Here is a 13247-nt window from a genome sequence, read left to right as displayed (position 1 = left end):
TCAGGGATTTCCATCTTGGAGACCGATGCGGCGGAGGTCGAGGGCAAGGGCTCCTCGGCTCTGCTAGGGCTTCGGATGTGGTGAGGCTGGATGTGGACGCCAGATCACGGTCTCGGCCTGTCCTCAGGTTGGGGAACAGATTGAAAAGCTCACGTGAGTTCCGGTAATCTGACTAATGGAATGTCTTCACCTTCCTCACTTTCTTTTTCTCCGATGAGGTAATACGATTCCAAAGAAAACTAACAGCTCATTAAATGGAGGAACAGTGAAGATAAAATGAGAAAAAGAATAAAAAAATGAAGTGATACAGTTAATCACAAAGGGAGAAACTAAACTGAGGAGCTAGAGGTGAAAGCAGTTAGGGGTTCCGTTCAGATTGGAGCAGAGCGGCCTGATGTTACCTGGTTGGGAACTAACGACAGACTGACTGTAGGGAGCTAGAGAATAATAGTGTCATATTCATGATTAGTATATCAAGTATATATAGCTAGTATAGTAATATTAGTGTAATAGTACTAGTATATAGTAATTTAGTATTCAATATTGATATATTAGTATTAGTGTCAATATTCAATATTAGAGTTGTTGGACTGATGTCCACTTACCAGAGTTTACGTTCACAGCAGCTTATATCAAATGTCGAGAAGTTGTAGAGGGTAACTTTGAAATTTATAGATAGAAAACAGCAGTTCATATCCAAAAACTACACTAGATTAAACTTGCCGACCAAAACATTGTCTACAAATAATGTTCAGTATAATTTTTCCATAAAACCAAGCGTTAATCTGTAATTCGAAGTTCAATAATTGAACTTATTATTGAAGCCAACTATGGGCTATTGAAATTGAAACATTTGAAAGCCAACTGTCAGCCTCAGCCAAGCAGAGTTGAGAAATTGAGAGCTGCGCTCATGCTACCTGGCGGCAGGAATTTGCACTAGACTGCTCACTTGTGGACAGCTTGCAGCATCTAGCGGCAGCAAATGTAACTATATTCAAATATTTTGAAGTACCGATAGTAACATATCGATTTGATTGAATCGATTCTTACTTTCGATGATAAACTTTTGAGGTTATGTTTTGATTTGATTTTCCTAGCATGCTTGACAGCAAGGTGTGTCATTATCTATTATTATTACTTGTAAAATCAGAGTACCGTGAATACGTGCTATAATATTTAGTTTATGTTGGTTCTGAAAGATGACTGAGATCAAGGAAGAAGACTGGTTCCTTCCAGAACAGAAATACGAATGTAACTACCTAAACTTGAAAGTTTTTTAGTTCTCTAATAATGTTATTTAAAACATTGTCATACATTGTTAATAACCTTTATTCAACATTGGTATATGGGCCGCAGAATCTAGCATTGAGACCTGCATTCGTCCTATATTCCTTGAGTAGGTTAGGTAGTACAGTACTTCATAATTAGGTAGTACATCATAATTCTTTGGTATATGGGCCGCAGAATCTAGCATTGAGACCTACATAGATCGATAGAGGTCAAGATGTAATGTTATAACAATGAACCGTTGGTTCATTCATTACTTGATGTCTTTGTCCTATATTCCTTGAGTAGGTTAGGTAGTACCGGTACAGTACTTCATAATTAGGTAGTACATCATAATTCTTTATGAATTATGAATTGGTCAAGATGTAATGTTATAACAAAGTGCAGCCAAAGAATTATGATGTACTACCTAATTATGAAGTACTGTACTACCTACCTACTCAAGAAATATAGGACAAAGACATCAAGTAATGAATGAACCAACGGTTCATTCGTTCATTTTTTGCTTTAAGGGACAGTTACTTAACTTTTGTTAAGTAACTAACAAAAATTAGTTTACTTTTAATCCAGATATAATGCCACGAGAACCAATCAGAGAAGCCTTCCTCTTGTGGAATTTAATAATGATTAAAATTTAACTGGTTTTTGTGCAACTGGGCCTAGAGCATAAAAATGAGACAAAAACATAAACAACTTACATTGAATCTGCTCCCTACCACCTTGATTTTCTTCTTCCGGCTGTTCCGGTAATCTGACTAAAGGAATGTCTTCACCTTCTGCTCTATTCTAGTGAGAAGGGAATAATTTCCTCACTTTCTTTTTTTTTGTTGTTCTCTTTTCTCTTCTTCTTTCCTTTTCAACTCCTCTTCTCTATTTTTCGCGAATACCATGCGTAAAATTTTCATGCCCCGGCTGTTTCTGTAAACAATAAGTGAATAATTATTACCATAAGAAAATCGTTTTGTATCAAATTTTGGTGTTGTAGACACTTACTCATAAGGGTTAAATGGTGGAAGATCGAAGCGCATGAACTTTCTCGTTTTTGGCAGTTTCGATTGGTATGGGGAGGAGGAAAACAATTTCGTTCATAGTATCTAAGAAGTAGTGTACCGAAATAGTATCTTACGTTACAAGGACGGGAAGGGGCCTTCTGCAGGCGAGAATGATGTTTCTAGTCGAGGCATTTAGTATTTAGTATTTTTTAGTATTTATTTAAATAGGTCCATAAAAGGGATCACTAAAGTGAAGCCCACTGGGACACGTCGAAAAATGTAAAAGAAAAACAACTTCCCGGAGGCAGAAATCAAATAAGAAAATAGGCACTCACCACACTGCTCTCCAACATAAAGAACTCACGGAGTGAGTACAGAGGGTGATCCGTCAGCAGGCTCCTCAGAGCCCCTCGAAACCGCACAGCAGGCAGATCCCTGGCCAACAGAGGCAGCCTATTATAGAGGCTGATAGACATATGAGCCAGACCAGTCCGAGTTCTGCCTGAGTCTACCCCTTGTCTCATACGGGTGGAAGCTCTGTCGGGTCACGAGCAACCCCACGTTTGCATGTGTTCTGCAAAGGGTATGAAGAACATAGAGGGAGAAGACGGTGAGGATCCTCTCTTTGATAAAGAGCGGGCGACAGTGGGCTAATCTACCAGCCCCACAAATAATCCTCAGGGCCCTCTTCTGGAGACGAAGGACTCGGGCGACATCTGTGGCTCCACCCCAGAGGGGGAGGCCATATAAAATCAAGCTCTGAAAAAAGCCAAAATAGCACATTTAAAGATAATGAGGTGGCACACTGTATTTGAGACCCCTCAGCAGGAAAACCACTCTGCTCAACCTGGCGCAGACTGTCTCAATGTGCTCGCCCCATGAGAGCTTCCTGTCAAGGGTAAACCCTAACAGTTTGACGGGGGCAAAATTGTATTCATTCCCATTTCTGAGACTGAACACAATAGACTGAGTTTTGTCTTCATTGAGGAGGAAGCGATTGGCAGAGAACCAGTCCGATGCAAATGCCCCAGTCTCCACCATAGCTGCCCTCAGTCCTCCCATCTCACGACCAGCATTGAAGAAGGTGGTGTCGTCCACCATAACAGGACAGGCCCCAGGACAGATCCCTGATCTCAGAGAGAACACCATTAGCCAGCACCGCCTGTCCGCGACCCCCCAGGTAGGCCTGAATCAGGCGTACCAGTACAGGCGTTAGCCGAGACTAGAATTTTATTCGAGCACTGCAAAAGACATTCACGTCCAAGTAAAGTACACTATTTTTTGTCATAATAATAATCTAAAGAACAATAATTGGGAAATAGAAAACATTAGCCTACCTGCTTGTTCTACATGCATTCTACAAACATAACCTAGTAACCTATTCCGAATCAGGAATTTTGTGGAAGTTGACAAAACTTCCACCTGGAGCACTGAAAGAGTTTTTTGTAGCAGTTTTGCTGTTCCTATTTCGGAACTATAGTGAGGTCCACGTTATAATGACAGTATTTGATTAACTTTGGTGTTGCTATCCTTGTCTATCATTCGATAAAGCAGGTAGTACTATCCTTTTCTAGCTTACATCTTGACCTCTATCGATCTATGTAGGTCTCAATGCTAGATTTTGCGGCCCATATACTAAAGTGCAGCCAAAGAATTATGATGTACTACTTAATGAAGTACTGTACTACCTAACCTACTCAAGGAATATAGGACGAAGACATCAAGTAATGAATGAACCGACGGTTCATTCATTCATTTTTTGCTTTAAGAGACAGTTGGACAGTTACTTTAACTTTTGTTAGAATTTACTTTTAGAGTTTACTTTTAATCCAGATATAATGCCACGAGAACCAATCAGAGAAGCCTTCCTCTTGTAGAATTTAATAATTTAACTGTGTTTTGTGCAACTGGGCCTAGAGCATAAAGAATGAGACAGAAAACATAAACAACTTACATTGAGTCATTTGTGTCTGCTCCGTACCACCTTCATTCTCTCCTTCTTGTTCCGGCAATCTGACTGATAATGGAATGTTTTCACCTGCATGAAATACAATTTCCTGACTTTCTTTTTGTGCTCTCTTTTCTTCTTCCCTCCTCTTCTCTATTATTGTGTCAGTTGTCTGCTGCGTACCACCTTTATTCTCTTCTCTTGTTCCTTTTCCTTGTTTCTTTTGACTAGACTAATCTTGTATTTTATGCTTGTCTGTTTCAGATCTGGATCACACCGCTGATATGCAGTAGGTTTCTTATCTTTTCAGTAGTGCGGCTCTGACTTGGAAAAAAACAGCCAATTTACTGTAGAAATTTGATATTTTTAGTTTTTTCATTAAACTTATGCTTAACCTTCCGGCAGTTGCGCTGTTGCTAAAAGTAGTCACGACAGTGCATAAGTCGCAGTGTGCAAAAGATATAGGGAAAGGCTGTATTCGGGAACTGTAAACTGACCAATAACACAGATTTGATGACTTTGCTTGATGTACCTTATTGGGCTATGAAATGGTAATCTTCCAAATGTTCATAGGCGTAAAATAATCCAAGAAGATGGAAAAAATAACTTTGTTTACTATTAAAACATATTAATTAATTGTATAGTTACTTTTTCCATCTTCTTGGATTATTTTACGCCTATGAACATTTGGATGATTACCATTTCATAGCCCAATAAGGTACATCAAGCAAAGTCATCAAATCTGTGTTATTGGTCAGTTGTTTTGATATTAAACAAAGTAGACCTACATAACACTTGGGTGTTGTAAAAAGTACAACACTCGACTGCTCGTGTGTAATTGATGTCGAGAGTAGGTAGGCTAAATCTGTTGTCTTATGATTTGGATGTTACAAGAAATGTGTGCTACCAAGGGCGTTGATTAAGCTTCAGGACCCCCGAAATTCTAGAAAAATACCTTCTTAAAATACCTTAGTTTTTCTGGTTAGTTGACAATCAGGCTCAACTCACACTTACGCGACTCACGTCAAGAAGAGACTCGACTCTAGTCATGAGCTTGTGTTTCGAAATGGTGACACTCAGACCAGTCGATTCTAGTCTCCGCGACGTCACCATTTGAAAACACATATGCTCTCGACTAAAGTTGAGTCTCTTCTCGACCTGAGTCGCGTAAGTGTGAGTTGAGCCTTAGAGCTTCCTTCATACTAACCTTTCTGCATACTTCAGCACCCTCAAAATAAAATCCTAGCTACGCCTTTGTGTGCTACAAAAGTTTCTTTTTTCACAAAATTATTTACAGATGGAATTAAATAGAGAATGCATTTATTCAAATGATAATTAATATATAATTATTATTGAACGAAAATCCTAAATAAATGCTTCAAATCACCCCGAAGACCTCTGCTACTGCAGAACTACTATCCAAAAATTAGTTGCCAGCCCGGGAATCGAACCCGGTACCTCCCAATTGCTAGTCAGGAATGCTTGCCCTTACACCAAACTGACAATCTCTTGATAGCAGCGCTCATTTTATACGAAGCCATAGCGGCCAACCAGTTACAGATGGAATTAAATAGAGAATGCATTTATTCAAAGCTTGCAGCATTTATTTAGGATTTTCGTTCAATAATAATTATATATTAATTAGCATTTGAATAAAAAAATGACTAGCAATTGGGAGGTACCGGGTTCGATTCCCGGGCTGGCAACTAATTTTTGGATAGTAGTTCTCATCGAATTTCCATCTAGCTGTTAGCCCTGTTGTCAATGACTGCAGTAGCAGAGGTCTTCGGGGTGATTTGCAGCATTTATTTAGGATTTTCGTTCAATAATAATTACAAAATTCTTTTGTCTTTCAGAATCCACTCATAGGGTAACACAGTTGAAGAAGCGTTCGAACAGTGTGCGAACGGCCTGTTCGGTTGTATGACAGAGATAGAGTATGTGGAGATGGCCAAAACACAGGAGATTGAAGCCGAGGGTCATGACATGCTCTCTCTCTTGTTTCACTTTCTAGACGAATTTCTGTTTCTTTTCAGTGCCGAGCCTTATTTCATTGCTAGGGTGAGTTGGTTTAGTAATTATTATTAGCGTATGGCTTTGATAAATGGTGGGCAGAACCAAGGGTAGTTCTACCTCGCCGTATATAGTCCAAGTTCCCTTATGGGAAACATTGGAAAAACTGTGATAATATTGGTTCAGTAATAATAATTTCATAGAGATTAGAATGACTGCCTTTATTTTTTACTTAGGAGGGCGAAGTTAGGGCGCAATCGGTCCTGTCTTACACTTAACCCTCAAAAAAAGATATAGAAAAGATAGCATAAGAAGATATCCCATAGTAAAGGTAGTTTATGTCCCAAATTTCAAGCCGATTGTTAACTCAAGCCGATTACTGTCGAGTAATGTCTATCTGTGTTGTTGGGGTGACTTTCGGCTTGAGAAATATTTGGAAAATATAAATGAATAATTATAAAAATTGATACAGTATTGCCATAAAATGATACAGTATCATCATCATCATCTGAAAATATCCTATGATATACAGATTTCATTCTAAGAAAGTCTTGTATCAAATAAATTATGGTGTTGCTATCGATTTGAGATGATACTGTATTATCATCATCATCATCCTATGATTGATTTAGATTTCATTCAAAGTTTGGAAGTCTTGTATCAAATTATGGTGTTGCTATCGATTTGAGATGATACTGTATCAAATTATGGTGTTGCTATCGATTTGAGATGATACTGTATCAAATTATGGTGTTGCTATCGATTTGAGATGATACTGTATCATCTGGTACTGTATTATCATCATCATCCTATGATTGATTTAGATTTCATTCAAAGTTTGGAAGTCTTGTATCAAATTATGGTGTTGCTATATATTTGAGATGATACTGTATCATTTGATACTGTATCGGTTATCCTATACTGTTGATAGGATAACTGATTCACTGATATTCATTCCTATGCTTCACTGATACTGATACAGTATCAGAATATCCCATGATATATATATTTCATTCAAAGTTTGGAAGTCTTGTATCAAATGATGGTGTTGTTTAAAATCATGGGATATCTTCTGCTATTTTTTGTAAATCTATGAGAAAAGATAGCATAAGAAGAAAAGGTCATTTGAGTCTGCTCATTGTCAGTTGTCATTCGAGTCTGCTCTGTACCACCATCTTTCTCTTCTTCTTCTTCTTCCTGCAATTGAAGTGAGAAGGGAATATCTTCTTCTTCATGAACTACAACAATTTCCTCACTTTCTTTTTGTTGTTGTTCTCTTTTTTCTTCTTCTTTCCTTTTCAACTTCTCTTCTCTATTTTTCGCAATTACCATGCGTAAAATCTTCAAGTCCCGGCTGTTTCTGTAAACAATAAGTGAATAATTATTAGCATAGGGAAATCGTTTTGTATCAAATGTTGGTGTTGTGTATAAAGTATGGTGATACCATAGAGAAGAGAAAAGATTGCATAAAAATACATCTCATGGTATAGTACATTGAGTCATTTGAATCACATCCTGCTCATTACCAGATTCATTGCCAGTTGTCATTTGAGTTTGCTCATTAGCAGATTCATTGTTTTTTGACGAGGGCTACAGAAGTTGCATGTAGCAACCTCTTTTGAATTACTATACGATCTAATAATAAAATAATTTATATTCTTATTCATTTGTTATCTAATTAATCTTACCTTGTTGACCGAGCGAAGTGAGGTCTAAGATTCAAGTCGACTGTTTGGTATTTCTCTTAATGTTTAAATGTTTGAATGTTAAAATGTTTGTTTATATGTTGCGCATTTACGGCGAAACGCGGTAATAGATTTTCATGAAATTTGACAGGTATGTTCCTTTTTAAATTGCGCGTCGACGTATATATACAAGGTTTTTTTGAAATTTTGCATGTCAAGGATAATATAATAGGAAAAAGGAGCCTCCTTCATACGCCATTATTAGAGTAAAAATCAGACTAGAATTATTCATCATAAATCAGCTGACAAGTGATTACACATAATTATGTGTGGAGAAGCCAGTCTATTGCCGTATTTCCATGAGGTCTATAGTTTCAATCAGGTACTTGAAATTTGTTTCAATTTCAGAAAGTTAGGATTCTAGAATTTTTGACATTTTGCATGTCAAGGATAATATAATAGGAAAAAGGAGCCTCCTTCATACGCCATTATTAGAGTAAAAATCAGACTAGAATTATTCATCATAAATCAGCTGACAAGTGATTACACAGATGTGTGGAGAAGCCAGTCTATTGCTGTATTTCCATGAGGTCTATAGTTTCAATCAGGTACTTGTGGATAAGAATACTGCGTGAGGTCTACTTTTCACAGAACTTCTAGTTAATTTGTTTCAATTTCAGAAAGTTAGGATTCTGGAATTTTTGAAATTTTGCATGTCAAGGATAATATAATAGGAAAAAGGAGCCTCCTTCATACGCCATTATTAGAGTAAAAATCAGACTAGAATTATTCATCATAAATCAGCTGACAAGTGATTACACATAATAATTATTATGTGTGGAGAAGCCAGTCTATTGCTATATTTCCATGAGGTCTATAGTTTCAATCAGGTACTTGTGGATAAGAATACTGCGTGAGGTCTACTTTTCATAGAACTTCTAGTTAATTTGTTTCAATTTCAGAAAGTTAGGATTCTAGAATTTTTGACATTTTGCATTTCAAGGATAATATAATAGGAAAAAGGAGCCTCCTCCATACGCCATTATTAGAGTAAAAATCATGCTAGAATTATCCATCATAAATCAGCTGACAAGTGATTACATAATAATTATGTGTGGAGAAGCCAGTCTATTGCTGTATTTCCATGAGGTCCATAGTTTCAATCAGGTACTTGTGGATAAGAATACTGCGTGAGGTCTACTTTTCACAGAACTACTAGTTAATTTGTTTCAATTTCAGAAAGTTAGGATTCTAGAATTTGACAAAGAACAGTATTCCCATTTGTTGACCGAACGTAGTGAGGTCTATGTTTTTTTTGTCCGTATGTAACGCGATTACGAACGCGTTGATAGAATTCTATGAGATTTGGCAGGAATACTGCACGTCGATGTATACACAAGGTTTTTTGAAATTTTACATTTTAAGGAATATGAAAAGAAAAGGAATTTCTCCATACTCTGATATCACTATATATCATTGGCTGTCATAATCAGCTGACAAGTGGATTATTCATTGCATGCATTACACAGATGTCTGGCCATGTCTATTTCTATAAGGTAGGGTTTCAATATTTTTTATGAAGCGCGCCCATCAGTATCAATATTCTCACATTTGAAAAACAAATTTAATAGGTGATTGAAAATAAAATAAAAAATGATTGAATTGACTGAATAATGCACAAGAAATTATAATATTCTTGATTGGGGAAAATTAATTTTAAAATAGTTGAGAAATAATAAGAAAACAAAGATATTGCCAAATTTAACTAAAAATTTATTAAAAACTTTAAAACAGCTCCTAAATAATTGGGTGCTCTAGAGCTCTAGACTACTAAGATTAGGTTAAGAATGTTTCTGTATCCTCATTTCTCAGTACAGCTGATGATGCGTTGGTTAACTACGTGAAACCATGGTTCTGTTTTAAAGTTTTTAATAAATGTTTAGTGAAATTTGACAATATCTTTGTTTTCTTGTTATGGAGAGATTTTACAACATCACCATCAATTCTACTAATTTTATTAAAGTTGAGAAATATTTTTATCAGATGGAAAGATTATCACGAAACTGGATAAATCATCATATGGGATACAAATTCAAACGTGAACTGAGTTTATTAACATAAGTTAATATGTTATATGTTAATATGTTGACATTTTAATATGTTAATAAGTTAATATGTTAAGTTAACATGAGTAAATTACTAGTAGTTCTGTGAACAGAAGACCTCACGCAGTATTCTCATTGAAACTATAGACCTTATGGAAATACAGTAATAGACTGGCTTCTCCTCACATCTGTGTAATCACTTGTTAGCTGATTTATGATGAATAATTCTATAGTCTGTTTTTTACTCTGATATTGGCGTATGAAGGAGGCGCCTTTATCCTTTTATATTATCCTTGAAATGCAAATGAAAAAAAGAACGTTAATAAGGGGACGTGAGTGAGTAAGGGGGTTAACGTAGTAAGGAAGTATATAAGGAGACTTGTGAATGGAAAAAGCACAGGAAGAGGAGAAAGATGAAGAGGGTAATGAGCAATAAAATAACAATGATGATGATGATGATGATGGAGAAGGCACAAGGCAGTCTAGAAAGGGAAAACGTGTCAAGTATTGCCGTAAATGCGCAACATATAAACGTTTAAACATTTAAACATTAAGAGAAATGCCAAACCGTCTCAGACTTAACTTCGCTCGGTCAATTATGATTCAACTGTGAATTATTGTGATTCAACTGAATCGACTAGAACAGGTAACATCAGATACTTGTAGATGAGAAAACTGCGTGAGGTCTGCTGTTCACAGAATTATATTAGCTTATTATACCGGGTGATTACAAATGAAATAGACAGTTTGAATAGCTTGTAGAGAATTTATTATTTAAAAGTTTAGATCATTACTTACATGATTACATAGAAGAATTCTTGAAGTTTTTATTGAAAATTTACAGATGTTCAATGTGTGCACCATTTGCAACACGACAGATATCAACACGGTAGTCAAATTCTGACCACACACGACTAAGCATCTCACGGTTAACTGTAGCAAGAGCATTTGTGATTCGTTGTTTAAGATCATCGATATCAACAGGAAGCGGTGGTACGTAAACTCTGTCTTTTACATAGCCCCACAAGAAAAAGTCGCAGGGCGTTAGGTCCGGACTACGAGGTGGCCACGGCTGAAACACAACGTTTTCCTCACTTGCACGGCCGATCCATCGTCTAGGAAGATGTTCATCCAGATACCCTCTGACGTCTGAGTACCAGTGAGGCGGAGCTCCATCTTGTACAAAAATGAAGTTACAACTATCTTCATGGAGTTGAGGCATTAACCATTCGGTTAACATGTCCAGATAAATTCTTCCGGTTACTGATGGTTCTTGGAAGAAGAAAGGCCCGTAAACCTTTTCACAAGATAAAGCGCAAAACACGTTCACTTTAGGAGAATCGCGTATATGCTGTACAGTCTCTCTTGGGTTTTCTGTTCCCCATACTCGTACGTCTGTTAACTTTTCCACTAATGTGAAAAGTGCATTCATCACTGAAAATTAGGCGATTAAACAATGTGTCGTCATTTTCAAGACAATTTTGCATCTCTTGAAAAAAATTTTTCACGTACAACTTTATCATTGTCATTTAAATTTTGTACTAACTGCAATTTATAAGGTGTCATTTTCAAACGTTTCCGCAGATTTTTCCACACAGTAGGTTGAGGAATTTGCAATTCTAAACTCGCTGATCTAGTCGATTTTCCTGGACTTCGTACAAAAACATCACGAACACTATCAATTTTTTCTTCTGTAACAGAAGGTCTTCCAGTACTCTTCTTCTTACACACACATCCACTGCTTTCAAAACGTTCATACCAGTCATAAATTTATTGCCTTGTTGGTGGTGGTTTACCGTATTTTGTTCTGAAATGACGCTGCACAACAGTAACAGAGTTTGTTTTGGCTAATTCAAGAACACAATAAGCTTTCTCCACTTGAGCAGCGGCCATATTGCTAAACTAAACTGGCTGTTGTAACACGGAGCAGCCAACAATAGCCAGCAACAGTTCTACCAACATAAACTTTAAGAAATTCCCTACAAACCTATATCACTTACTATGTTGAAATACACCAGTTTAATTTTGTACAGGCTATTGAAGTTGTCTATTTCATTTGTAATCACCCGGTATTATATTACATTATATTAGCTTGTTATCTTATTAATTTGTTTTTCAATTTTCAGAAAGTCAAGATCCTAGAATTCGACAAAGAACAGTTCAGGATAAAGGCAATAGGGTTTGGAGAGCAGTTTACAATCGGAAAACATCCACAGAGATCTGAGGTGAAGGCAATCACATACTCCAACATGCAAGTTAATAAAACCGATGACGGACTCACCCATATTCATGTTATTGTTGACATTTAAATAATAATTTTATTATAAAACATGTAGTTGTTTTTATTTGTTCAGGAACACTTTTGAATATTGAGGCCAGCCACTATATATAGACCTCACTATAGAAGGCATTGACAAGACAGAGGATCGGCAACGTTGATCTCCTCTAATCTATCTCCACTGCCATTATAACGTGGACCTCACTATAATAGTGGCTGGCCTCACGTTATAAGGGAGAGGAACAGTTTTGGGTTTATCCTGTTGATTCTCTCCCAATCATTAATTTGATGTTGTGATTAAGGAATGTAATAATAATAATAATAATAATAATGGCAGTGGAGATAGATAAGAGGAGATCAACGTTTCCGATCCTCTGTCTTGTCAATGCCTTCTATAGACGGTAGCTGATACAAGTTTATTGATGTAATATTAACTGTTCATTCTCAATTACTTTATTAAGCAAGAAATTATCATAATAATGAATTTTCATAATAAAGATGAAATATTTTGTTAAGGCTGTGCAAAGGCTAAAAATAAACTTTCTACTCGTGCTATTTTTCTAAGTTTTTCGATTTGCATATCATCTAGCTATCAAAATAAAAACGTGTTCTCAGGAAAACATTTTTTCCGATCATTACTTTTTGAGATATGAGCGACTGAAGTTTGAATTTTTGGGACAGAACATTTCAAATTCGGTAAGAGATAAATCCATGAGATTTAGAGGATAGATTCTTCATGGAATTGTTGATCTAGTAAAACGAAAATTTTCTGAAAATATCAATTTTTAAGATAGTTATTCAATTTACTAAAAATAACTTTTAGTTGAGCTATTTTTGGTAAATTGAATAACTTTTCCAAAAAAATATATTTTCAGAAAATTTTTGTTTTACTAGATCAACAATACCATGAAGAATTTATCCTCTAAATCTCATGGATTT

The 13247-nt window shown here is 36.2% G+C and overlaps 1 protein-coding gene across 1 annotated transcript; it reads left to right on the top strand.

Annotated features, from left to right (window-relative positions):
- The first annotated feature begins 1048 nt into the window (after positions 1-1048).
- Positions 1049-12361, top strand: LOC120354747 (protein archease-like). The gene is made up of 4 exons (XM_039442221.1): positions 1049-1251; positions 4492-4516; positions 6084-6288; positions 12157-12361. The coding sequence occupies exons 3-4, from the start codon at positions 6151-6153 to the stop codon at positions 12337-12339; spliced, it is 321 nt and encodes a 106-aa protein (XP_039298155.1). The 5' UTR covers positions 1049-1251; positions 4492-4516; positions 6084-6150; the 3' UTR covers positions 12340-12361.
- Positions 12362-13247: the final 886 nt, after the last annotated feature.

The sequence above is a fragment of the Nilaparvata lugens genome, chromosome X, assembly GCF_014356525.2.
Source record: "Nilaparvata lugens isolate BPH chromosome X, ASM1435652v1, whole genome shotgun sequence".
NCBI classification, from domain to species: Eukaryota; Metazoa; Arthropoda; class Insecta; order Hemiptera; family Delphacidae; genus Nilaparvata; species Nilaparvata lugens.
Note: the sequence above shows the minus strand (reverse complement) of the source record. Positions and strands in the feature narration are given on the sequence as shown.